Source organism: Atractosteus spatula, chromosome 12 (genome assembly GCF_055471065.1).
Source record: "Atractosteus spatula isolate fAtrSpa1 chromosome 12, fAtrSpa1.hap1, whole genome shotgun sequence".
NCBI lineage: Eukaryota > Metazoa > Chordata > Actinopteri > Semionotiformes > Lepisosteidae > Atractosteus > Atractosteus spatula.
Window position 1 is genome coordinate 30,609,095 of NC_142717.1, and position 23,671 is coordinate 30,632,765.

The following is a 23,671-nucleotide window of genomic DNA, read 5'->3' on the forward strand; positions in this document are numbered from 1 at the left end:
GTAAATTTATGGATACAGTGAAAAGAGAAACTACTTAAAAAGTCAGGAGTCCCTGCTTCAGCTTAGGGTACATTACCAGTGAACTTGTAGCCCGTATTTCCCCATAGATACTAGGGCCTTTATTTTGGAGGCATAGTTGTTTTTCCCTCTTGTGCAGTACGTCTCACCTGACGAGAGGTTATAAAAGTTTTATAGCAGGTTACAGAAACTATAACAACAGCGTTACATGTGAAAGTACTGTAAAAACAGCTCAAGCTCCATTTTTTTCCAAACCCCCAAGAAAAAAAACATCCACCATTTGTATTTTTAAAAAAACAACTTTATTAATACTTTTCTCTTCAAAGAAATATAAAAGACTGGAGTTATTTCTAAATTTACAGGACAGCGTAGTTTTTGCTTCAAAAATGGAAACAAAACCTAGTTGTACGAAGTGAAAAAATAAAGACCCCTGCAATGGCCATACACAGTCGTGCGCCATCAGAAAAGACAGGAATTCCTCTTCTATTTATACTTTTGACAAATATGTCTGTGCAAAGAAACAGAATGCATACGGAACACATCGCTGCTACATTAAGGCAAACCCTATAAAGAATAATACACTTAGGAAACATCCTTGGTAAAGTGACAGTGTAGTTTTTTTTAATGCTTTTTTTTTTCCTCCCATTCACCCCTAGCCTTCAAAAGCAGCTAGTATTGCACTGGCAGATCTACTAGCATCATAAAGATCTCACTAGCTGACCAAAAATAAATAAATAAGAGGGAGTTGCGGTACACACCTGCCAACCGTTCTGAATAGAAATGATTAAAAATAAGGATCTCTTTGTTCTACAAACAGAAATACTCTTGCATAAAAGGTAAAAAAAAAAGGAGCAAAAATAAACATACAGGTTGGGGACTGATCAAATTCCGATTTCATCTGGGCCTTGATCTGGGTTTAATAGCATTTTCACTGGAATTTCACTCAAGTGGTCTCTGCTTGTCTCCGTTAATGGAGTGTCTTTCTATATTAGTTAGGCTTCCACAAATTGATTCCAGCTCCGTCTACAAAATGTGCTACCAGAATCTGAGCATCATAAAAGCATTTCGCCACCTATGCTAGGAGTGTGAAGTTGGCTTACTGTAAAGCTGGAGTTGAGAGTTTCAGTCTCTGACTAATAGAACACCTGGAGTGTACAGGACATTTCAAACACAGACCTCGGCATTATTTGGCAAAAAGAAAACCTATTTAAATACTGATGTAGATAAGTCCACTGTATTCCAGATGATTGATCTTGTACTAGGTTTGTACCCTCTCTCCCAGAATACCATTACTGTTGCTTTGAAAACTCAATATCAAAACATACTGGATGCAACAAAACATACATGTAAATATTACAGCTCACAGAAAATAGACTCTCAAGAATTGTATGCATAAAACAAAAACATTAAAAGAAAAGTTCTTAAAATGCACTCTAACAGGAGTAAAAGGCATGAGTATGTTTCCATTACAGAATAAAATAATTTCCTCTTCTCATTACAAACGTTTTGGGCAGTGTGCCAAAAATAAAACGCAAAATTCTGAAACAAAAAAAATTCTAAGAAATCACACCACTAAATCTTATCAGGTCAACTGATACAATTTTGTTAAAAAAATTATACATTTTTAAAAAAAAAACACATTATCCTCATTGGCATTCCTGAATGTTCTTGTAACAGAAACCAATTAATTGCCATTCCGAAAGTGACAGGCAGATGGCGCTGCGGACTGATTGAGATTGTTTTAGCCTGAAGAGAACAAAAAAAAAGGCTTTATGTCTGGCACATCTTGTCGCTTTCGTTGAACTCCCTGGCAGAACAGTTCTGTGGCCCGGCCGCCCTGTGGATCGGTAGCGGTGCTGTGCCTGTCACGGCTAAGTCGAGCAGACTCGTGCAGGTAGGCAGATAGACGTGCTGAATATGCTCCACTTCGGATCGGCACACCGGGCACAGCTGCGGAACAAAGGAACAGAAAGATGAAGACTCGAAAAGCGCACGTCAGCCCTCGTGTATAAATCAGTGTGCTGCCAGAAAACTGCAACCCTGCACAAGAGTGCCCCTTTGCTAAATATCGCCAGCACAGGCATTTCTTTAAACAAAACCATCAGCCGAAGTCCTTCATTTTCATCTGCACGGGGCCTGCAGGATGTCAGTCATGCAAAAATGCTATGATTGCAATTATCCCGTAGACAGGGCTACACTTTTGTAAATATTTACGCTTGGCTGAAAACAATGGAAATAAGCATGAGAAGACCACTAGGCTCTTCCAGCCCTTGTGGTAGTTGGTAGTTAATTGATAGGATCTCATCCAGCTGTTTCCTGAAAGAAGCCAGGGTAGTGGCTTAAATTATACGGTAGGGGCATCTGGAATGAGCTACCACAGCCCTGTAAGTAAAGAAGTGCCTCCTGTTCTCCATTTTAAAGACACTCCCACATGACTTCCCTGTGGTCCATGCTTCACTGTTCATTCAATGCAACACTTGGAAGAAAGCGGTGAGCTTATTACAGGGAGAAAAATCAGCCTTCAAAACCAAGGCTGATGACTAATTCGTTCAACTATAAAAGAAGAAAACCAACTGTAAAAAGACTAACGCCACAGAACGCAAGGCTGCTGAGATACATAAGTACATAAGACGGCCAGAACAGACTAACATGCGCAACGTGCCCTTGAATTTACAATGGGGAATGTCAGCGTAAAAGAGCACTGAAAGCACCTCTTGAATCAAAAGATGCTATGTTATCCGCTGCATCCTCAAGCACGGCTTTCAGTTCATATCATTTTACTTCAGCATATTACTCCTACTTCAGGGTCTGAAACTCAATCACAGCTTAGAGAATATTAATAAACGATGGGATTAGAACAACCACAATTCTACTCCAGGCCAAACTGAGGGATTTCAGATCCAAACTGGCGAATAGTACACAGCAGAATACTAGGCAAGAAAAATAACTGGCGCTGGGACCAATTAAGCTTGAACATCAGAACCGGCTAATGTCACCACCGTTCTCTTTGAGCTTCTGGCTGCTGTATCTCTCCCCTTAAAAGAAACTAAACGCATTTCGCAGCTCGAAAAGACACGCGTGCCTTGCTCCAGCCGTTATGAAATGCTCAGGAGCTGCAGGGGGAAGCACTGGGAGCCCGAAGGCTCTCCCCAGGAGAGGAGTACAAGCAGCTGGACGCATGGCATCAGTCAGGGCGCGTGCGCGTGCGGCTTACCTGCAGCTGGCTGGCGCAGGACTGGCAGCAGACCATGTGCCCGCAGGGGCAGAAGGCGGAGTTGATCTCCTCCTCGCAGCACAGCACGCACAGCAGCGCCTCCCGCAGCTTCTGCAGCCGCTCCTGCAGCGCGCGGCTCTGCTGGCAGCTCAGGCCCTCGCAGCTGGCGCAGGTCAGGCCGCCCTCGGCCGGGCCCTTGAGCGGGGAGCCGGGGGCGCTGCGCCCGCCGCGGGGCGCCAGGTCCACCATCCCGGCGCGGTACAGGGCGCGGCGGGCGTGGTCGTAGGCCTCTTTGGACGTGCGCCGGATGTCGAAGACGTACTTCTTGCCCAGGTTGATGTTCTCGTTGAGGAAGAGGGAGGCCAGGTGGCCTTTGAAGTCCCGGCTGTACTGCATCATGACCGCGCTGGTGACCGTGTCACACCTGCAACACACCCAGACCGCACAGCGAGCGTCAGGCCTCCGCTTCTGCCTTGAAGCTTCACCCCGTCTGCTGCTTTCCCCAACTTAACTTTACTGTAACTGCTCTCTGGGCTCATTCTGGATTTCAGAGTGAATGTGAGGGATGCTAACAGGACAGCAGTCATTCCTGTAGAGCTCGGGTATAATTTGTGCTCACTAATGACTTCAGAGAAAAGTGAGAGCATCACAAATGAGACATTCCACGGTTCCCTTCTTTACCCCTCTGCTCCTACTGTATTTAGAACCACCATCTACTGTCTCCTCTGCGTATTCTCATCGTGTTTATCTTGTGTATTTATTGTGTATTTTTAATTGTTGTCATTCTGTAAAGTGCTTTGAGAAGCCACTATATAACTATATATATATATACTTTAAAGGCACTATATAAAATAAAGTTTATTATTACACACTAAGGGCCCTAGTTAACACACTGTACTCAACAAGGAGCATATTATTCTTTTAAGCGAGTGCACAGAATCGACGTGCCTATGGCAAAGTGTACCACTCATCTCACTTTGGAAAGCTGAGTTGGACACAGGCATGGTTTTGAAGAATATTAACATCACACTGATGAAAACCACCAAGGAGAATAATGGGAATGCCGGGTGTCTGTTTTTAAAATAATATTCTCTCTTCATGGACACAAAACCTGAAATGGACAGCATCTCTTATGCATAACAAATGGCAGGGGGAGCGACAGGATGTTAAATGAAATAAATTGAGACACCGGCACCGCATTCCAAAAAGGAGACTCTCCAGTCATTTCTTCCTTTGCCAGTGTCAGGCAAAGCCAAGTCATTTGCATGGGCTTTAATTAGCCTTGATGGCTGCTAGCAATTCAATGAACAAAGCAATCAAGAAAATTCAAGAAGCTTCACAGTACTTAATTGATTTGAATGCGTCTGAAGGCCGAGATGAGTTGAAAATTGTGGTAATGGTTATTACATGCCTGGCATCCACGGTCTACCATGTTTTGAGTGCAATTAGAAACCCTAATTCGACAGTTCTCGTTTTCAGTGCCCCCTCCTCTTAATTTTCATTAACCCCTCTTTCCCCCCCATGGGTACAGACCACAGTGTACTGAAAACTGAGGACAAGAGGCTCTGTTTTACAGAAAGTGTGATGGGAGAGTGGAATAAACTTCCCAGCCATGTGGCTGAAGCCGATAACCTGATTTCTTCCACAAAAGGGCTGGATGAGATTCTGGGTTCGATAAACTGCCAAACTACAGAACAGGTAGGATAGGCTGAATGGTCTCCTCTCGTTTGTAACCTTTCTTAAGATAGGCCTTCTGTCACTTCACGAGACGCCTGCACCAAACTCAGGTTTGAAAGGTCGAGTTTATGCCACAACATTAGCTTCCACATAACCCATTCATTAATGACAAATAATAGCTAGGCACCCAAGGGTGGTCTTTGCAAGTGGGAGAAAGGGTTCTGCAACATAACAAAAAGGAGGCACATGGGAAGAACAGATAAAGTTTCCGCAAGTAATCCGTCATCATGCACAAATCCAGATGAAAGTAATGGAAAGAAGCACTTGAGTCTATGGAGACAGGAAAATGCCCATTTTGTAATCCTGTCCACTGACGTGGAAAAAAGTAGAACGAAACTAGAGCTGGAAAGATGTAATAGCCGGGGATGTTTTAACTGCGCATCAGTGAGGACAACTTACAGCAAACGTAATATGGCTTTCTTTTAGAAACTTGTCACGAGAGAAGGTCAGTTAACATGCATAATTCAGTGCAAGGCTCTCTTTTCCTCAGACAGAAGAACACCTTTTTTTTCCCCCCTTCAGGTGCAAGTTAAAAATTAACGAACTGGCAGTACCTGTAGAATGCATGGGTTTCTGTTATTGCTCTGTAAAGTCCGCTGGCGGCTCTGGTGCTGATGAGCTTGAACATCAGAACCACGCTGTTGCTGGTTTCCTTCGTGACGGTCAGGTAGACGTTCTTTCCCGACTGAGTTGCAATTTGAATGATTGGGTACGTGATCCTGAAAAGGGGAAACGGATTCAGAATGTACAAAACACTTCCCACATGGAAACTGAGAGGTGCACTGAGAAAAAGCAGGAGGCATTTCTGTACACAAAGAGGGGTGGGTGTCTGCAACAGGCAGCCCAGGAGCCATCAAAAAACAGCTAGACAAGACGGCAGCAAACTACTAACAAACAGCCTCATTCTCATTTCTAATTTTCTGGGGTCTCTTGTGCTTAGCTGAGCCCTTCTTCAGTCAATTTATATTGGACAGGCTACAGCCCCACAGCGCCGTGCCGAAGTAGAAACCCATGCTTATTTAACTTTAACAGTAAAAAACCAACAACCTTCTCTGAATTGAAAGCTACATTTTTTGATTCCCTGTACGTAGGCAATGCTTTTTCATCTACTTCATTTACTCATTTGAAATGTCACACTTGGCAAAAAAATAAGCTTCCGCGCGCTGTCTCACCTGTTCATGACGCTGAAGTCTTCTTTGCAGACGGAGATGCCCTCTGGCCCCACTCCAATGGCCAGCTTCTGCCCGTCTGCGTCCCGAGCCCAGTGCCACTCCACCCCGTAGCTCTCCAGCGAAGACACTAGCTGCAGAACCTGGTACTCCACCGACGTGGGGCTCATTCCCTCCAGTGCTTTGTGCTTTGCAACAATGCTGTCGAGGCAAAAAGAAAAAGAAAAAACACGTCAGCACGCAGCCAACATCTTCCAAGAGGAAATCGAGCAAATACTCTAAGCGGCTGGCTGCCCCCTGGCCACCTCTACATGACCAAAGGTCCTTCACACCTCCCTGCCAGCCAGCAGGATTATCACATCTTGGGGAAACGCCAGTGGCGGACAGGAAGCTAGGGAAGTATGCTGGGCTGCTGCGGCTCCAGACTGGCTCCTCCCACAGGATTTAAACAGACCCAAGCAACATGCCGATCTCTAGTTCGGCCAACGTGGAAGAAACCCCAGATCGCGCATGTCGCTCCTCTGAATCCGGTTCTACACAGGCAGATCTAATACAAGGTCACTTTCCGAAGACAGGCCCAAGCAGGACTGTACATTCCTTTGCACATGCCAGGCTGGCGAGAAGCTTTGGTCTGCTTACTGAAAACAAAGCCAGATAAAACATGCACAAGAAGCTCCTTTGATCTCTTTGGAATGTTTTTTTTACACGGCTGTAAACATACATAAAAGCACATAACGGCTTTTGTTTACTGATCTGAAGTATCATAACGTTTGGCAATATAAGAAATCATATGGGGGGTGGTTGGGATTTGGTGTTATAGTTAAGTCAATGTGGAACATCTTTCAAAAACAGAATCCGTTTCATATTGTTTTTCTTAGAATTTTATTGCATTTACAACCGGTTGGTTCACAATTTCATTATTGACAATTACCGTCCACTTTATCCATCATTGTTATGTTGTACTAATGGAGGAACAACTATCTGTTCATCTCAGACTTGGAGAAGTATTGCAAGAGAACAGTAGCTTATTACATCATACTAACCCACATTTCACAACAAATATTGGAGACTTACCTGCCAAGACTAACAGCATAAAAACACCACGATATGAGCTATGGCCATCCTTTACACCACACACGCAGTTACAAAAAACATTACACGAACAAAGAAATCCACATTAAATCAAGACAACAGACCATTGCAACGTTCTCCATAACAGCTTAAATACTATGATGCGCTGTGTAACATGTACAACCCCTAATACATACAGTATTAATCCCATATCTGCTCTACACAATTCACTTTATGCATCTACATGCTTGGCATTTCCTGTGCTAATTCTCATGCAGGTTCTGGCATGAAGCCTTGCTCAAGCTTACCAGAACCCGAGAGGAACAGTGCGTGAAACCCACTGACAAAGCGGTGCTTGCTCTCCCCATCTCTACAGTTCCTGGGCAAAGAGTTAGCCAGGATGCTAAATAGCACCACCCGAAAAGTATCATTCCAAACAAGATCCGACAAAACTACAGGGTGACGCAACTCACAATCGGATGATACTCTCTGAATTCTTTTAAATTGCACAGAGTTAGAGAATGAACGGAACAGAGGTGATGAAGCCACAAGTCCCAACTCACCTGTTCAGCACCGCAGTGGTCGGCTCGCTTCCACAGAAGTCCTTGTAGAAGTACTTGGCCGTGTTCTGGTTGTAGTCCCCAAACTCCGCCTGAGCCATCAGCGCGCCCAGCTCCTCGGCCTGTTCCGGGGCGCACCGCAGACGCCCCCCGAGAAGGTCGTCTTTCACGTGCATGAAGAACAGGTGCCTGAAGAAGGAGAGAGGAGTCAGCAAGGAGACCCTAGTCCTCCGTTTATGGGGGATGCTGTTTTGAGGTGTTCAATCATCATCGTTATCCCACAGACTGTAGCTTTGCACTCTTGGTTACTCAGGCAAATGTCCACACCTGTGGATCTACTGCTGCAACAACACGGCACCAGTTGGGTTAGTGGGTGTTTAGTTTTACCCATCTCACGTTCCCAATAAATGGGTGAGCAGTCCAGCGCCTGGAGAACCCTGCTTCAAAATGAGAGGAAGAGCTGGGCACAAAGGACCCTGAACAAAAACCACTGAACAATGTTTCTACATTCCTGAACCTTCCCCCCCCACATTATGGGTGGTGCTTCATACCACAGCTCAAGAAAGAACTCCCACAGTCCTCCAGCAAAGAGGAAGTTAAGCATTTGTGGAGGAGGAAGAGGAATCACCTGACCCTCAATCTGTAAACTGCAAATTCTCCATTTCCTCGGCTAACACTGCAAGCAAGAAAGACCAAGGCTCTGCACAGAGACTGTTCCTCAGGAATATATGAGCAGCCCGGCAGTGCTGAGTCCGTCCTCTATTCAGCACGAGCAGCACTGCGTGACCACGGGCACCTGGGAAGTCCAGGTCGCCCCCGGCTCAAGTCAAGCCCATCCAAAGCTCAGCCAACTTTTACTTCAACTAAGGGGAACCCCGGCCACACAGCTCAGAGCAAACCACGGGCCTCAACACCCACACTCCGCGCCCGCGCCTTCCGCAGCTCAGCCACGCAAGAGGTCGGGCAGCCACACCTTGCTCGTCTGGTTGCGAGAATCTAGCTGAATGCGAGGATCTCATCCAGTCATGTGCTACCACAACATAACAAGATAGCCTGTTCCTGACTCCCACAACCCTTTGTGGAAAGAAGTGCCTCTTGGTCTCACTTGTAAAAACTTCCAAAAAAATTCTAAATTGGACCACTAGGCTGACTTTGTGCTTTGAGGCATTTTTAAATACTTCTGCTAGGCTCCCCTAGTCTTATCTGTTCTAGATTCATTTCTTCTAGATTGTCAGTGTAGAAGATGCAAATAATGGCAACAACAGCAACAAACATGAAAAAAGTGTTTCATCAGCAGCTTCTTCAAGCTCAGCTGTTCTTTTCATATTCAGTAACACTCCACACTTATCTTCAATTCAGAGCAAATGCCTGGTATTTTGTATAGTGTTTGAATTTTCTTTGCCAATTCTCCAATTTTTAAGAGGAATGGTCCCAAGTTCCCCAAGACAGATCATGGTATAGCCTTTTTTATCCATGAACCAGTTTTTATTAAAAGTCAAATCAGTAAAGAATACACATCTGAACCCATCAAGTTTTTTTTTTTGCATATGACTAGCTAGGAGGGAAATGTTCCACAGTTTGCTTTAGAGCTTCTCAGGTCTATATAAATGTGCAAATCGATCTAATAGTCAATCACTGCTTTACTCAAATTCTGCCATGATGAACTGAGGCAATGTGGATTTTATTATAAAAGTAAATTGCACTGGGGATTTTTACTGTCAAAAACTGGATACTTGAAGTTTTAAATGTTACATTTTACTTTGTACAGACTGTAAAAAGTCTCAGGGTAAGTTATATTCATATTGTGTAATGTTTGAAAGAAGTAAATGAGGAAGACCAGCTAACCATATCCTGCATCTCCATTTCTACTGATTTAGCAGTAACTGTTACCTGCTTAAGAATTGTTACAATAGTTAAATGGGAGAAAGGCTACAGTTTGCCATTTTAAACAGTTGCAGCTCTTATCAAGAGGTAGAGTGATCTACAAGCTAGTATCGCTCCTGTATTGTTAGCAATTCCTGACCCCTGCAGCATGCTGCCAACAGATAAGCACAGCTCCCACATGCACAGATATTAACCCTGAAAGCAATAAGGGGTTTTTCTTCCTACGCACTCTAGTGAGAACGCAGTTCAATCTGGATGTCTTTTACCAACATAAATGTGCGTTTGTGTACAGGCAAAGCATGGCAATATTGACAAAGTATTGGTTTTAAGCATGATTCCAAGCTAATGGATGGCTTCGTCTCATGTGTACCTATACTTACGATTCAACATCATCTTCATAAACTACATACCACATATTCTCAGCAAGCACATGGCCTCCTCCAACATAAAAAAAACAAGTATAAATGAGCTTAGGCTGCATTTGGATCTTTACCATTTTTAACATGTGCTTTGGACACCTTTGGCAAGAAGCATTTTAATCTTCAAATGGTTTAGAAATGGGTTTGGTGGAAGACATCTTGAAATCTCTTAATTTGGTAAAACTTCAGAAGTGTTGCATTTCCTCCGAGTCTACCAAATGCAACAATTCTGCACACACCAACGATTATACCTTTCGTCGATGTCAAAAACCTCTACACTGTGCTCACTACCTACTGGTTGCTTTAACAAGGTTTTGAATTGGGACAGAAAGTGTTTTCCACCAGTTTAGCATGCAAACAGCTTCCCCTACTAGAAACTAAGTTTTACATAGTTTCTATAACAAAACTATGTAATGCTATACAAAGTGAATTAATCTTTTTTCAAGTCAAAAGATCAGGAATTAGCAAGAACAATTTCCACACATAGATGAAACGTTCAAAAGAGCTCAAGCAATATGGAACCTTTAAACAAAACACTTTAGTATGAAAATGAATATTCAGACACCACACATCTCCACACTGCTGTTATCTAATCCTTTTCAACAGAACTGGGTGGAGAGAGAAAACAAACAGGCTGAGAAAAGTTCCCCCAGCCTGTCTAGAGGCAGAGATTAAGTGAAAACATCACTAGACCAGTTTCTAGCATTTTCCCTGAAGCAAAACACTGTTTTCTTCCCCATCAGCATCGAGTTATTCAGAGTCTCAATGCAGGAGGTGACTGGGGTTACAGGTGGCCCAGGTATATCCCAGGAGTCGGCGATCCAGTTTCACCACACACAGCAAAGCAAAACCTCCAGTTCTCTTGTCAACTCAAGCCCCTTCTGAACTCCTGCCCTTCTCCAAAAAGGAGAGATTTTCTAACCACTTTATCCAATGCAGGGTCACGGAGGAGCCAGAGCCTATCCCAGCAAGTAATGGGAACAAGTCAGGGTACCACCTGCACAGGACACCAGTCCATAGCAGGACACACACATGCGCGCGCACGCAGACACAGACACACACCAGGGCCAATTCGACCAGATGCCTGTTAATCTACCAGCACGTCTTTGAACTGTGGGAGAAAACTGGAGCAACCATAGGAAACCCACACAAACACACGGAGAACATTCCCATCTCGGAGGAGTTGTAATCCCCCCCAAAAAAATGTAGTCCATATCACAGCAAGTCTGACGTACTGCTTCAGACTCAATTCAATATCCTCCTCTTAACAAAAGTGGTTATGAAACATAAAGCTAGGCTATGTGTGGTTTAAACAGAAGAAAAATATCGGCTTTAGACATCCAAGGCCAGGTCCTAGTAGAAACAGATTGTGCAAATGAGCCCGCTTGTTATTTGCGGTTCACAGCTGTACAGAACAGTTCTCCACTGTTACAGAGCCAAAGCATGCAGCCACATAAAATCACCTGGCTGGCAAACAAAACAGACACCTCAAGGTCACTCTCGGTCACTGCTGTGGGAAAGAGCGCACGCACACAAATAGATTAGCTCACCATTCTGGTGTCACCTGGTGCGCTCAGCTAGAAAAGGAGCTGGAAAACAGCAAGGCTAAGTCTTTCAACCCATTATCAAACACAAAACCAAAATTCTGGCACACTGCATCAAAACAATTCTCCATTCATTTATTAAGCATAATAAGGAGAAGGACTATTAAATTTACTTTCCTATACAATGTGTGTGCTATTTGTCTCTAAAGTTTAGCAAACAACCACTTTGGTCCTATCAAGCAGTAAATAGCACTTTCTCTAGTGCTAGAAATGGCTGTCAGCACTTGTCTGCGAGTACCTGAGGCAAAGTGGATGTCCAGCAAATGCACAGTTTAGTCATGTGTTCAATTCCAATCATGCAGTGGAAAAAAAGCAGATTTAAAAAAAAAAATAAGGGTCAGCAAAAACAGTTCACCCAATAAGGCGAGAAATCACTGCCTGCCTGTCAAACCTGATCACGTAGCAGTCAGTGTGACCACTAACACTCAGCATTTCAGGCAAAACTTAATCACCTTTAACAAGATAAAAGTCAAGAGCAGAGGCACTACTTTACACAAAGAGTAGTGGCTGGGTAGTTTTAGACTTCCGCATATTGTCCAAGTCAATATTTAGTTATTTCTTGAAAGAAACTAGGCCTCTGTGATTAATTAGCTACTACCAAACAGTCCAGGTAGACTGAACGGCTTTTCTTCAGATCCATAATAAAACAAAAACACTGGAATTTGAACAGTTTGTGTATTGAGCACTTTTAAAACCAATCTTGTTTAGATTTGGCTGCTGGTTGCATTTATTCAAAACCCTAGCATACAGGCACACATAGACAGCTAACAATCACAAAGCTACTACAAAGAACTGAGTTAACTCTTGAAACAATATCCAACACCACGGTTCACTGATAACTACCAAAGAAACGGATACTCGTATTTATGAAGAGATTTACATTTAAAAAAATTAAAAAATAGCAAAGCTGGACAAAAGAAAGACAATGCCTGAAAATAAGGACATCCCAGCTCTCACTGGACACATGCAGCTAAAATTCCTTAATTAAAATTAAAGCATCTTACTGAAGGTCCCACATGGGTGACTATTTGACTATGAAAGGGCACCTGAAATGTAGAGAGAGGGACAATGCAGATGAGCCACCTATCTGTCCTCTTTCACACTGTTTTCTTTTCAAGTTCAAAGGTTGTCTCTACAGTGGGCCCTTTCATTGCAGCAGTAAGAAGAGTCAGCACTCAACTCTCCCCAGCTACAGTTTCATTCAGTTCTTTGAGCTGGTCCCTCCAGTCTGAAATAACAAGGTCCTTCAGATGGCAAACCCAAAAGGGAGAAGCATGAATTCACAACACTTAACTGTAAAACTATCTGCCCTGCCGTTGTAGCGAGATTTACAGGCAATGTCAGCAGAAAGCCATTTTACAGAACCTTGGCATCTTCACTTTATCAAGACTCTTGAGAGAGAAGCCCATTTCCCATATTCTTCAGCTAGACTCACTCCCTGTGTAATCCTCAGATTTGCGTGAGTAGAATTTGAAACCGTTTCAGCAGAGCTGCTTTCGAAACATTGTTGAATTTCCTTTTATTTGTTGCCCTGAGACTGTAATGAATTGTTTGACATAATAAGGTGTCAGAAGATTTGTTCCGTCATATAAATGGAAATCCAATTCGTTTTGTCTTTGCAGAGAAGCAAGAAGCATTCCTGTCAGTTTAAATTTGATTATCCGAGACTCAGAAATAGCAGGCGGTGAATAATTTGTTGGTGAGGTCTGAACAAAATGCGTATTTTTATAGGTCTTGGATCAATCCAATAGGAATTCAAGCCTTGAACCTGGTGTTTTACTAAAGCTGAATGGAAAAAGGGAATAGCGAGACTAGACGCAGCAGACAGCCACAGTGAACACACCAGGGCCATTTAAATAAGAGGACATTGATGACCACAACCATCATTTTCGCTTTTATACATCGGTGCATACCTGGATCAAAATGCTAGTAAGTTGCTTTGTGCGCAGTTTCCATACACTACCACCCACAGAACTGCTTCGATAACCCAGCAAACCAGAAACATTTTTGCCAGCTCCAAAAATAACCTTTTGATAGCACAGACACATAACCTCCATTTAATTTCTCTAACACAAGGCTGAAGTGAAGACAGATCCGGTCTCTCGGCCAACGCAACCTTCTGGCAGAAAGACAGTTGCTCACATGAAGATCACCCCCTGCTCACTCTTACAGAAGAGCTCACAATAAGATGCTGGTTTGGGGAGTTATCTGGAAAACAAATTCCTTTTTATATAGAGAGGTCTAAAACAAAAACATGGAAGAAAAACGTAAAGTTACAATAGTCTTCCAAGGAATTTTGTACCCGAACACTAAGGAAGAAATTTACATAGTCAAATATGAGAGAAGACAAACTCCCCCGTACTGTTGAAAATAAAACAAACAGCCCAAGTTTTATTTCCAGACATGATCACACAAGAGGGCAGCTGTATCTGCTTCACATCAGTTCTGCTCAGCTAACTGAGGCTGTGCTAATCCGCCTTCAACCAGTAGCTCAAGTGCTACATTTCAGCTACCAAGAGCTTCTAAAATCAGAATGGTGAGCAAGAGCTGGATGGAAACTAGTCGATCATTTACGCAAATTTTATTTTCAAGTGCTGGGCATGTTTAAGAATCTTCTCAAAGACTGCTTTACAGTTCGTCCAGCTCCTGAGTTTAAATGTGGCCTCACCACAAAAGGAGACCGAGCAGAAAAGAAGGGAAGTTAACCTCCACTTCATTTAAACGCTTTTAATTCAGCTTGTGGAAGAAAGGTTTATTCCTGCTTTCAGTGGCTGGCCTTTGTTTCATCCACACTAGTATAATTGATACAGAAATAAAGGAACACTGTAAGCAACTATGACTAACAATCACTTGAGTAATTAAGAAGCAATCTTTGGGAAGTGTCATAATAGGCTTCGAATCCATTCACCAGTCAGGAATATTAATTTCTAAGGAATTAACTCTCATGCAAAAAACCCTTATTCTTTGATGTGTGCCAGTCAGAGTTCAGAGAGTTCATTTAAAGCAGTTCTTTAACATGCTCGAGTGTTGTTAAGCATGGTGCCATGTTGTACATATTTAATGAAACGATGGCTCAGATTAAAGCACTGAAAACATTGCGTTGACAGGTCATCTTTTGTTCGGCTGGAATGTTGAACTCATTGGGACAGAGCTGGGCTAATTCAATTTGACAGCCATAGACTTACATACACATTAGACCAGGTCACTGGTCCATGTCTGAAGGGTTATTGGAGTTAAGAATCCAATTCCAGCCCATTAACACAACAGCTTTTAGCAACATACAAGGGTGTGGCGTATTCTTCACACCAGTAGGGAATATTCAATTCCCCATTTCACAATGAAAACCAACCATCCATTCAACACAGGTTCATTTTTTTTAAACGAAAACTTCCCCCACCCTAGTAAAAGGAAACCTCAATATACAGTTGTTACACTGGACTGGCTCAGCACATGGCATGCATTTCTTTTTCTGCTGAAGTGACAAAGTTCACCCTTATGGATTTCTTAGTACAAATGCAACAAGACTGCCAAAGAGGTCTCTTCTCACCAAGAGTTAGGACTTCACAATGCAGGCAAGTCATGGGAGTACACTTATTTACTAAATATATCTATCTATATAGATACATCCCTGAGAATGCATGTCACATGCACATTAGAATCATAAGAAACAAATGGAAAACGAGCAATAGACATGCACACCTCTCTTCTGCGGAATGGCTTAGCATACAACTGAGAAACAAGCTCAAAAGAAAAAAAGCTTTTTATTTTTTTTGGGGGGGGGGGGGGGGGGGAAGGAGAATAACCAGGCGTAAGAAACACAAGTGGCCAGTCTCTGGAAAAAAAAAAACAACAACTGCGGCTGTTAATCTAAAGCCACAGAACTCGAGACAACCCTCCCCGACAAAAAGTCCCTCTTAAGTGAAAACAGAAGTCTCTGCCCGGAGACAGAAGGTGTGGGCCAATCAGGAGTGAAGTTTCATACTTTGCTGGGCTGTGCTCCAACAGTGGGGCTGCAGAGCAGTCAAATAACATATCTCGGAGCTATTAGCCAGAGGTTACTTGGAGTCATTGAACTGAAGTAACACCAAGAGCTCTAAGCCACCCCACTGACACATACAAAAACAGTCACCTTTAATGAGCAGATCGAGTCACAGTTTCCTGCAAAGGGAAGTTAACACCATGGCTGGGTCCTCTAAAAAGCAACACAGTTTGGTAAACTGACAAGTTTCCAGCCTCAGTGCTTTTGGATTTAAAAGATATTAATCACACTTCACAGCACAGTTCTCAAAGTAGCTACAGCAGGAAAATAAAACTGCCGTTTCAGATGCCATAAGAAATTCAGAACCATATTCAAAAATATTTCAAATGAAATGGAATGGAATAAGCAGGTATTTCCCATCCACAAAGCAACTGTGATTATCTTGCTCTGCTACAACAACAACGGTGCTTGCAAGTCGATTTTAATTGATCACGCGCCTCATTTCCCTTGTAAATAAATGAGGGCTGAAGGTTACCAACAGTCAAACACACCGCAGAAAAAAAAAAACATTCTATTCCAAGACAGGTTTTCAAAGCTTCTGAAACCTTACCTCTACCAGCGCTTCTTAGAGAGGGAAGGAGCAGAGATCTGGTATAACATGCACCAAAATGAGACCTCCAAAAAGAGAGCACAAACAGGAAAAAAAAAAAGAAGAGGGCAGCACCTTTGGCTCAATAATAGCGCAAGACCATTAAAGTGCTATGCTCTAAAAAATGTTAGATATTTTGGCCCAGAGGAAAATTCACTGATCAACAGCATACGTGGATACTCATTTCAGGGAGCTCAATGGGTATCCAAAAACATGGCATCTCACGGGCTGCCTGATACAGCTGGTTTCATTTAACCACAAGCACTGGCCATGTCAGTTTCACAACGGCTGCAGCCAGGAACAGTAAGTTGCTGCTGAAAGACCCGATACAAGCGAGTGTCTGCTGATCTAGTTAAGGCTCTGTCTTCTCCCCGAGGGTGAAGTGCTGTACCCCAGTCTCCAGGAATGAGGAAGGGGTGCTGGAGAGCCACGAAAGGCCCAGGCTGCTTTCTTCAAAAGCGAGGCCACTGTGCACTGGAGAAACAAAGCCTCCCTTGCCTGATGTTGCAAGACTATGGACCCCCAATGCAAGATCCGCGATTTACACAGTGAACTTCGAATCACGTGCCTTACACTCCACACACTATGCTTGGCAAACGAGGCAATTTGCATTTCTATGGCAAACACCATTTTCTGTGCAAATACTCCACATAGCACTAGCAAAAATAAAAACCCAAGATAAACACCCTCGTAAGGAAACCTGCTGTGCAACAGAGCATATAGAAATGTTGCAAAGTTTACACCTGCTAGATAGTAAAAGATTAATTAAGAAGGGGTTCTTTTCAGCTTATTCATTGCAGATGGAGGCGGTATTAACATAGCGGGCACTCTCAGGATAACGTGCACGCTGATCAGAATGTTAAACACTTTCCAAATGGGGGAAAAACATCAAAGAATTGAACAACAGTTACAAACCAAATACAGCATCCATGAGGATACGGCTGAAAGCTGTTCAACAGCTCGATCAGTCACGCAACATTCACTAGAGTCAAAAATTCTCACTTCCCTCTTCCAAAAATTACATAATTGTGTCCAAGAAAAGATTTTTTTTGAGACACTGCATCATAAACTATTCCTGGCTTCATTTAAAAAAAAAACGTGCTCAGGTGTTTACACCCTATAATTTATATGGAAAAATGAATGCTCACATACAGCAATGGCCATACACCAGTTGTTTTTCAGAATGTCACAAAATACCAGATTATGCCAGCAGCGATTAAAAAAAAACTATCCTTGTCAGAATACAGAATGAGAAAAGTAATCTTTAACTACAGGCTAATAAAAAACCTTTTTTTTCCTTCAGGTGACAGACATGACTCAAGGTTAGGAGGCGTATTATGTATTCACAAACAGGACAGACGAGTATATGATTTCCTTATTTTTTTTAAGAGGAAAAATTTGGAATTTCTACTGCAATCACTTAAGGGTTTCCTATAATCTTGAGAACATTTCAAAACAATATCAAACAGGTCCTTAATCCCTTTATTTCTTAGAAGGAAGTCAAGTTTTCCTGCGTTTTAGGACTACTACTGCATCAGCTACAACAACAAAAGAAAAACATTTGCCAAATGCTCTTAGCAGAAGCAAGTATTTTTTGGAAACCACTGGCAAACAGTTCTGTAACACTCGATATAGTCTTCCCTTCCAATTAAGTGATCTGATTTAACATAATTTAAATGCATTAACATTCAGCAAAACCAAAAAGGGAATTTTCATTACTAGTATCAATGCTGTGGTATTTCTTTAAGAAAACAACAGCTACAAGGTCTTGTTTAAGGCCTGCACAGGACCACAGCAGCTGTTCTAGAACTGGTCCAGTTTCACTCCATGCCAGTCACAAATGGTATTTTAAGTCAGCACTTCAAGGTAATTTTGTGCATTTAGTAGTGAACACAGTGCTATGGCCCTAAAGTGCTCCTGTTAAACGCAGGGTCATGATAAATCATTCTGGAGACAAAATTAAATAGAGAAGACATACAATAGATCTTGACAGCCCTACTGCTGGTGTATAACCAAGCTCTTCAAGCCATACGCTTGAAAGTCATGAATAAACAAACGACAGAAAAACTTCACTGTAGTTCAAAAAGGAAGCATTTTCACTTATAGTGTGGTGTAGCTCTAGAAGACAAACCCACATGAAGTAATAGCACTAGTCGTTTGGAAAAATAAACTACAAGCATAAAATGGAGCTCGTTTTCTCACAGCCTTTAAAAGTTTCAAATTTGCTTTTAACTTATGTGAATCCCTACTTTTGTCAATATCTGCTTGAGCAGATGGTCTTTGTCCTTTTAAAGACCTAGAGCAAACAAACGGAGCTCTTCTACCATTTAGGCTGGTTATAACTTGACCTACAACAGAGGGACCGGTAAGACGCAATTGTGCAAATTAGTTTAAAAAGCGCTTTAAAGTGAAAACATTAAAAAGTCACCTTCCTCCACTGCAGAGAAAAGTAGCTTAGCCATCAAAACAGTTGTCTTTCTTTCCTGTGAGCCCAATGTAGGTCAAAGGTGAAGAGACAAAGAGGGTTATGAAATCTGCCACCAGACCCCAGCAGGACAGGGAGCTTTGTACAAAGTACAGGCTGAAGAACAAAGGGGGTTTTGAGGAGGCTGAAATGCTCTCAGCTCGCCCTCCAGTTCAGCAATGACTCAAAACTGGAAAATAAACTGCCGTCTCTGTCTGCGTTCCAGGTCCGACTCTCTCAGCAAGGATCATAAACACCCATCTCCTTTGCTGACACACAAGCTATTCTTCTTTTCTCAAATGTGTATGCTTCCATTCTGAAAAAAGTAATACATCATAAGCCAGCAACACAAAAAGGCAGTCAACAGACTACCAACGGTGTGTGTGTCTTGCTATATCCCTACCCTCATGAGAAGAATTTCCTTGCATGCAACTTAGAGAAGAGTTTATCTTCCACACTGGTGTGGGTAGCTTCAACTGATTGATTTTTTTGTCAGACCATTAATGAAACCCCTGCAGACAGTCGGTGGTTACCAGGTAACTTGAAAGCAGCAAACTACAAACAGTTTAAGCTTCTTGTGTGCTCTTATACACTTACACAACACATGTAAGGGCATTGGAAGTACCAAACTATTCTCAATCATCCCTCCCTGTCACACACTAAAGAGATTTCTAACTTCTGAAAGACTACAAACCACTCGAGTTCCAATGATATACAGTAGATGGAAAATAATGAGTCTTTGGACAAAAGGTAGGGGATTGGCCAAATATTTGCAAAAAAATTTCAAGCATCCATTTTCCTGGGCAGAATACCTGTGTTACCAGTTTAAATAGATCAACATTTGAAATCGCAAAGTACTCATCCTTTTTACTTGTTAACTACGTTGGGGGGGAGTTGGGGAGCAATACAACCTAAACATTTTTATTTAAACAGCTATAAAAATAGACATCCAAATAGGATCAAGTCCCTTCCTAGCATAACTTACGATAACGTCACACAGGTAACTTCAGAATGTTCTAGAAACTTTTTCCAAAGCTTAAGGATCCGCTGGCTGATTTCCCCACCTAATGCCTCTTATTAAAGCGTGACAGCCCCCACTTGCTTTAAAATTGGGCAAACCCCTAAAAGTGCCTTTTAAATGTCTCATCCTGTGATCACAATATCGGACCAAATTGGGATCACCTGGGGATGTTCCGAAAGAAATCACATAACTGAAGCGGTGTAATTCACGATCAGCTGTGCTTTCTCCTTGAACGTCTCAATCTTGCCATGATCCTGAATCTACAGAAGACACCACTCGAGTTTCACCTCTCCTACCTATGCTCACCACAACTGGCTTCTTTGCCTTCTAAGGAAGATTTCCAGTTTCTGCTGCTCATTTAGCACATTCAAATCAAAGATCACAGGAAGAAAGGGAGCTACAACCTCAATATGCTAGAACAAATCTCATTATAATAGGGCAGCACCCTACTAATCACGTCCATGGATTAAGTAGTACAAAAGAAACCATTAGGGCAGCTGTCCAGCATAGGATTAACAGGCAACTATTTCTGTGTTGTTTTATTTTTTAAAAATCCAGTCTTTTAAACCACTTCTGTTTTTTTTTTATCTACTACAAATGTGTAAGCAAGTCCCCAAGACTTAACAATTCCCTCCCATCTCACAGTTGTTGAGACACATTCTTTGATCAAAGAACTAGAAAATCCCTACAGCGGAAGAACAACAAAAGAGCAAGATCTGATCCTGAACTGCCGAACAGTAATGTGAATACTTCTGAATCTGATTTGAAACAACAGAGGAGCTTGCAATTCTACCTGGAGCAAAAGGGTTCGGAATATAAGTTATGACGAACACCAAGCTGAAATATAAAATATGGAAGACATTACTGGTTCCTATGTCCTCATAGGCAATTGTAAAAGCAGAAAACTTAGGAGGCTTTGGGACCCTGGGGGATTTCTTTAGTTCATGTAGGAGGGAGGCTGTACTTCCTGCTGAGGCTCTCGTGAATGACCTATAATAACACACAGACTGAGGTTACTACAGGGCATTCTACTGTACAGCGAACTGCAAGAACTTCAGATGTACTACATGTTCTGCCACACATTTGACTATTTATGACATTTGTCTGGAGAATTCAGCCTACGCATGTTGACAGGAGTCTCCTACATCCGTAGAACGCATGTATGCGATTTCTAAACTTTTAATAGACAGCATAAAATAGAAAACAAAACAATAAGGTATTGTAATGAATGACAAATGTATATTTACACCTTTTGAGCTTAGTAAAATGGTGAAAAATCATTTCGACCAGAAAGTTTCTTTTTGACCAGAAGCTTCCGTTAAACCAATCGGTTTGGATGCGTTGCTCGAAAGGGAGTCTGGTGGCTCCCATCACCCACCAATACTAAAACCTAACAGAGCAAGAAGTCTGCTGTACCTCGTCTGCTCCTGCAGTATGAGATGAGGCTCCACAAAAAACTTGACTCTCAACTTCAGCCTACAGGGTGTCAGGCTATCCATCTGCTGGGAGATCCTATTTCTCAGATTCAGCCACAGGTTCTCTCCTTTGCTGCCCGAGAACTGCAGCCCAAAGTAATCCACTTCTATAATGCCCAACTTCCTGCAAACCTAAAAGTTAGGAGACAAAAACAGAAGAGAATGGTAAAGTTTTAAATGCTAATTTTAGTAGCAGGGGGTCTTTTAAAAAGAAATCTGTATTATTTTTAGGAAGGTATGGTGGTAGGTCCTTGGGTTAGAGTTAGTGCTAGGAGATCTGTCTGTGTGGAGTCTGCATGTTCTCAATACGTGCACGGTTTCACCCTGTCTAACAAGGACGGGAGGCTAAATGGTTATGCCTGTGTGAGGTCCATTATTTTAAAGCTATATTTGTGTAGTTAAGTCGATATTTTAGTCTAAAGTTTACACACCAAATTCTACAAGACTTTTGGTTGGGAAAAGCAGGCGGTATGCTGCACATTTCCTCTAACATTTTTCACCCGTTACCTTATATATATACACACTACTACTTAGAGGACGTTTGAATTGTTTTCATAAATAATTAAAATGCTAATAGTTTTGCTGAAAATTGTAACCATCATTAAACTCATTTTATGTAACTGCCTGCCAATCTGAACACGTACTGTTATTATGTAACGCGTTTTAAACGGGACTGTTTTCTGAAGCCGCTACGATAGATTAATAAAACACGATTCGGAAACCATTTCACACGTTCTGCATTGGTATTAATTTTTAATCAGAAATGCACATGATCAAAGCAGAACATGCTAAAAATAGACAAGCAGTCGCTGCATCCTACATCCGAAGGCCTTTTTAATTGAAACCAGAGCCATGCTAATCAACGCAACGTTTTAAATCAAACAAGACGACCGCATTGTCTCATTCAGTTGCGTATTAATTGATTTACTTAATTCTTTGGCCATAAACTACAGACCGCCAAATAAGGTACTGTACTGGGTAAGACCTGAAAACCGCCACAAATGACTATTTTGTGACACAGGCACAGGAATAACGTGCGTATTCTCGAAACATCAACAGTTTCACTACAATCTAACGTGGAAAGAAAACGCCAACTAAACTTTAAAATCTCAAAATGTGCCAGCTGTTTCCTGCTTTTTTTTAATAAACAGCAAGATGAATAAAACGCGTTTTGCGAAATGATCCGCAGTAACCCCATCACTATAGTGTGACCTTTTTTAAGTGTAATGGACGAGATAAAAAAACGCATAAAGTTACAGTTTAAGAGAGAAACACTAAACAATAGTATTACGACAACCCCGCTTTAAAACGTACACCATGGTAAAAATAATCCAGAGTTAGCTAGCTTAATTGCTCCAAGACTTTATTTCGTTACACTGACTGTGATCCTAACCAGTAAGCGTGCTGAAAGCGGGCACACGGGCAGTCTTAAAAATTAGCACATAAACCCCACCGTCAATAAAAGTTTTTCAAAAGTTTTACCCTTTCCTGAAAAAGTCGAACTTTTAGCAAAAGAAAGCTTTGAAGAGATTTAAATACACAAGAGAAAGAAAACCCGATGTTCCCATTCTGACCGATAATAATGATAATGAAATTGTCCAGCACACTTGGAAAGCGAAAGACTACACGCTGAAATGTACTTTATCGCAGCGATTTTCTGAAGTTGCGGGGGGGAAAAAACAGACATTTCAAGCGATTCTTGATTCTGGTTCGTTCGGAATGGAAACAGAATCCCTCACAATCATAGCTGGAATGGAGAGAATCAGCCGAGGCGCAGTTTCTCACAAGGAAAGCGAAACCAGAGCCGCAAACCCCTACCCGACAAAAGCCTACCTTATTCAGACAGTCTTCTCCATTTGCCTTCGGGTCCACCTCTACCTCCATTACCACCGAATCCGGCCGTGTAACATGGCAAAGCATTTTGGTGATCAATGTTTATCTTTGGTCTTCCCCTCCTTTATCAGAAAAAAAAACAAAACGAGCCTCTGTCTCCTTCTCGAAAAACCCTACATCCAGCCCTTCTTCACTTCCCAAGTCCTTCTTCTCTGTTGTCCGTCTCCCAGCTGTATTTCAATGCATTGCGATGCAAAACAGCGCAGACGTCAGCTTTCCCCAGCCCAACCAATACTATCACCCTACTCATACGGGCCAAAACCGGCGAGCCAACTGCAAGTGCTGTCTTATCTAAGAGGGGAAAAAAAAACATTGAGTAGCAAAAAAGCATGGGTTTACTGTGGAGCCCTCGTGCGGAAAGTGGAGAAATTGTCTTCGAACGTCGGCTTCGACGCGGCAGGAAACATTTGATTTTGTTGTTGAAACAAAAAACTTGGGGCTGCCGGAGCATAATGGCGGTCGCGCGTCAAGTCGGGTGGGTGCGGAGGGGGAGCAGCGGTTGAGGTTCTGCACT

At 42.3% G+C, this 23,671-nt stretch overlaps 1 protein-coding gene across 1 annotated transcript; it reads right to left on the minus strand.

The window, feature by feature from the left end:
- Positions 1-297: 297 nt before the first annotated feature.
- On the minus strand, positions 298-23,346 carry mylipb (myosin regulatory light chain interacting protein b). The gene is made up of 7 exons (XM_088928845.1): positions 23,098-23,346; positions 21,206-21,396; positions 7,773-7,958; positions 6,142-6,339; positions 5,524-5,688; positions 3,233-3,656; positions 298-1,968 (listed from the first exon to the last, which is right to left on the minus strand). Exons 1-7 carry the CDS (start codon positions 23,182-23,184, stop codon positions 1,789-1,791), a joined length of 1,431 nt encoding a protein of 476 aa, XP_088784971.1. The 5' UTR covers positions 23,185-23,346; the 3' UTR covers positions 298-1,788.
- Positions 23,347-23,671: the final 325 nt, after the last annotated feature.

Bases quoted from the DNA above. Each gene is read 5' to 3' on its own strand.
- mylipb (XM_088928845.1), bottom strand. From the start codon at position 23,184: ATGCTTTGCCATGTTACACGGCCGGATTCGGTGGTAATGGAGGTAGAG. The intron at 21,397-23,097 runs GTAGGCTTTTGT...CCTAACTTTTAG, and splicing joins GAGAAGACTGTCTGAATAAG to GTTTGCAGGAAGTTGGGCAT. The intron at 1,969-3,232 runs GTAAGCCGCACG...TTTGTTCCGCAG, and splicing joins CCTGCGCCAGCCAGCTGCAG to CTGTGCCCGGTGTGCCGATC.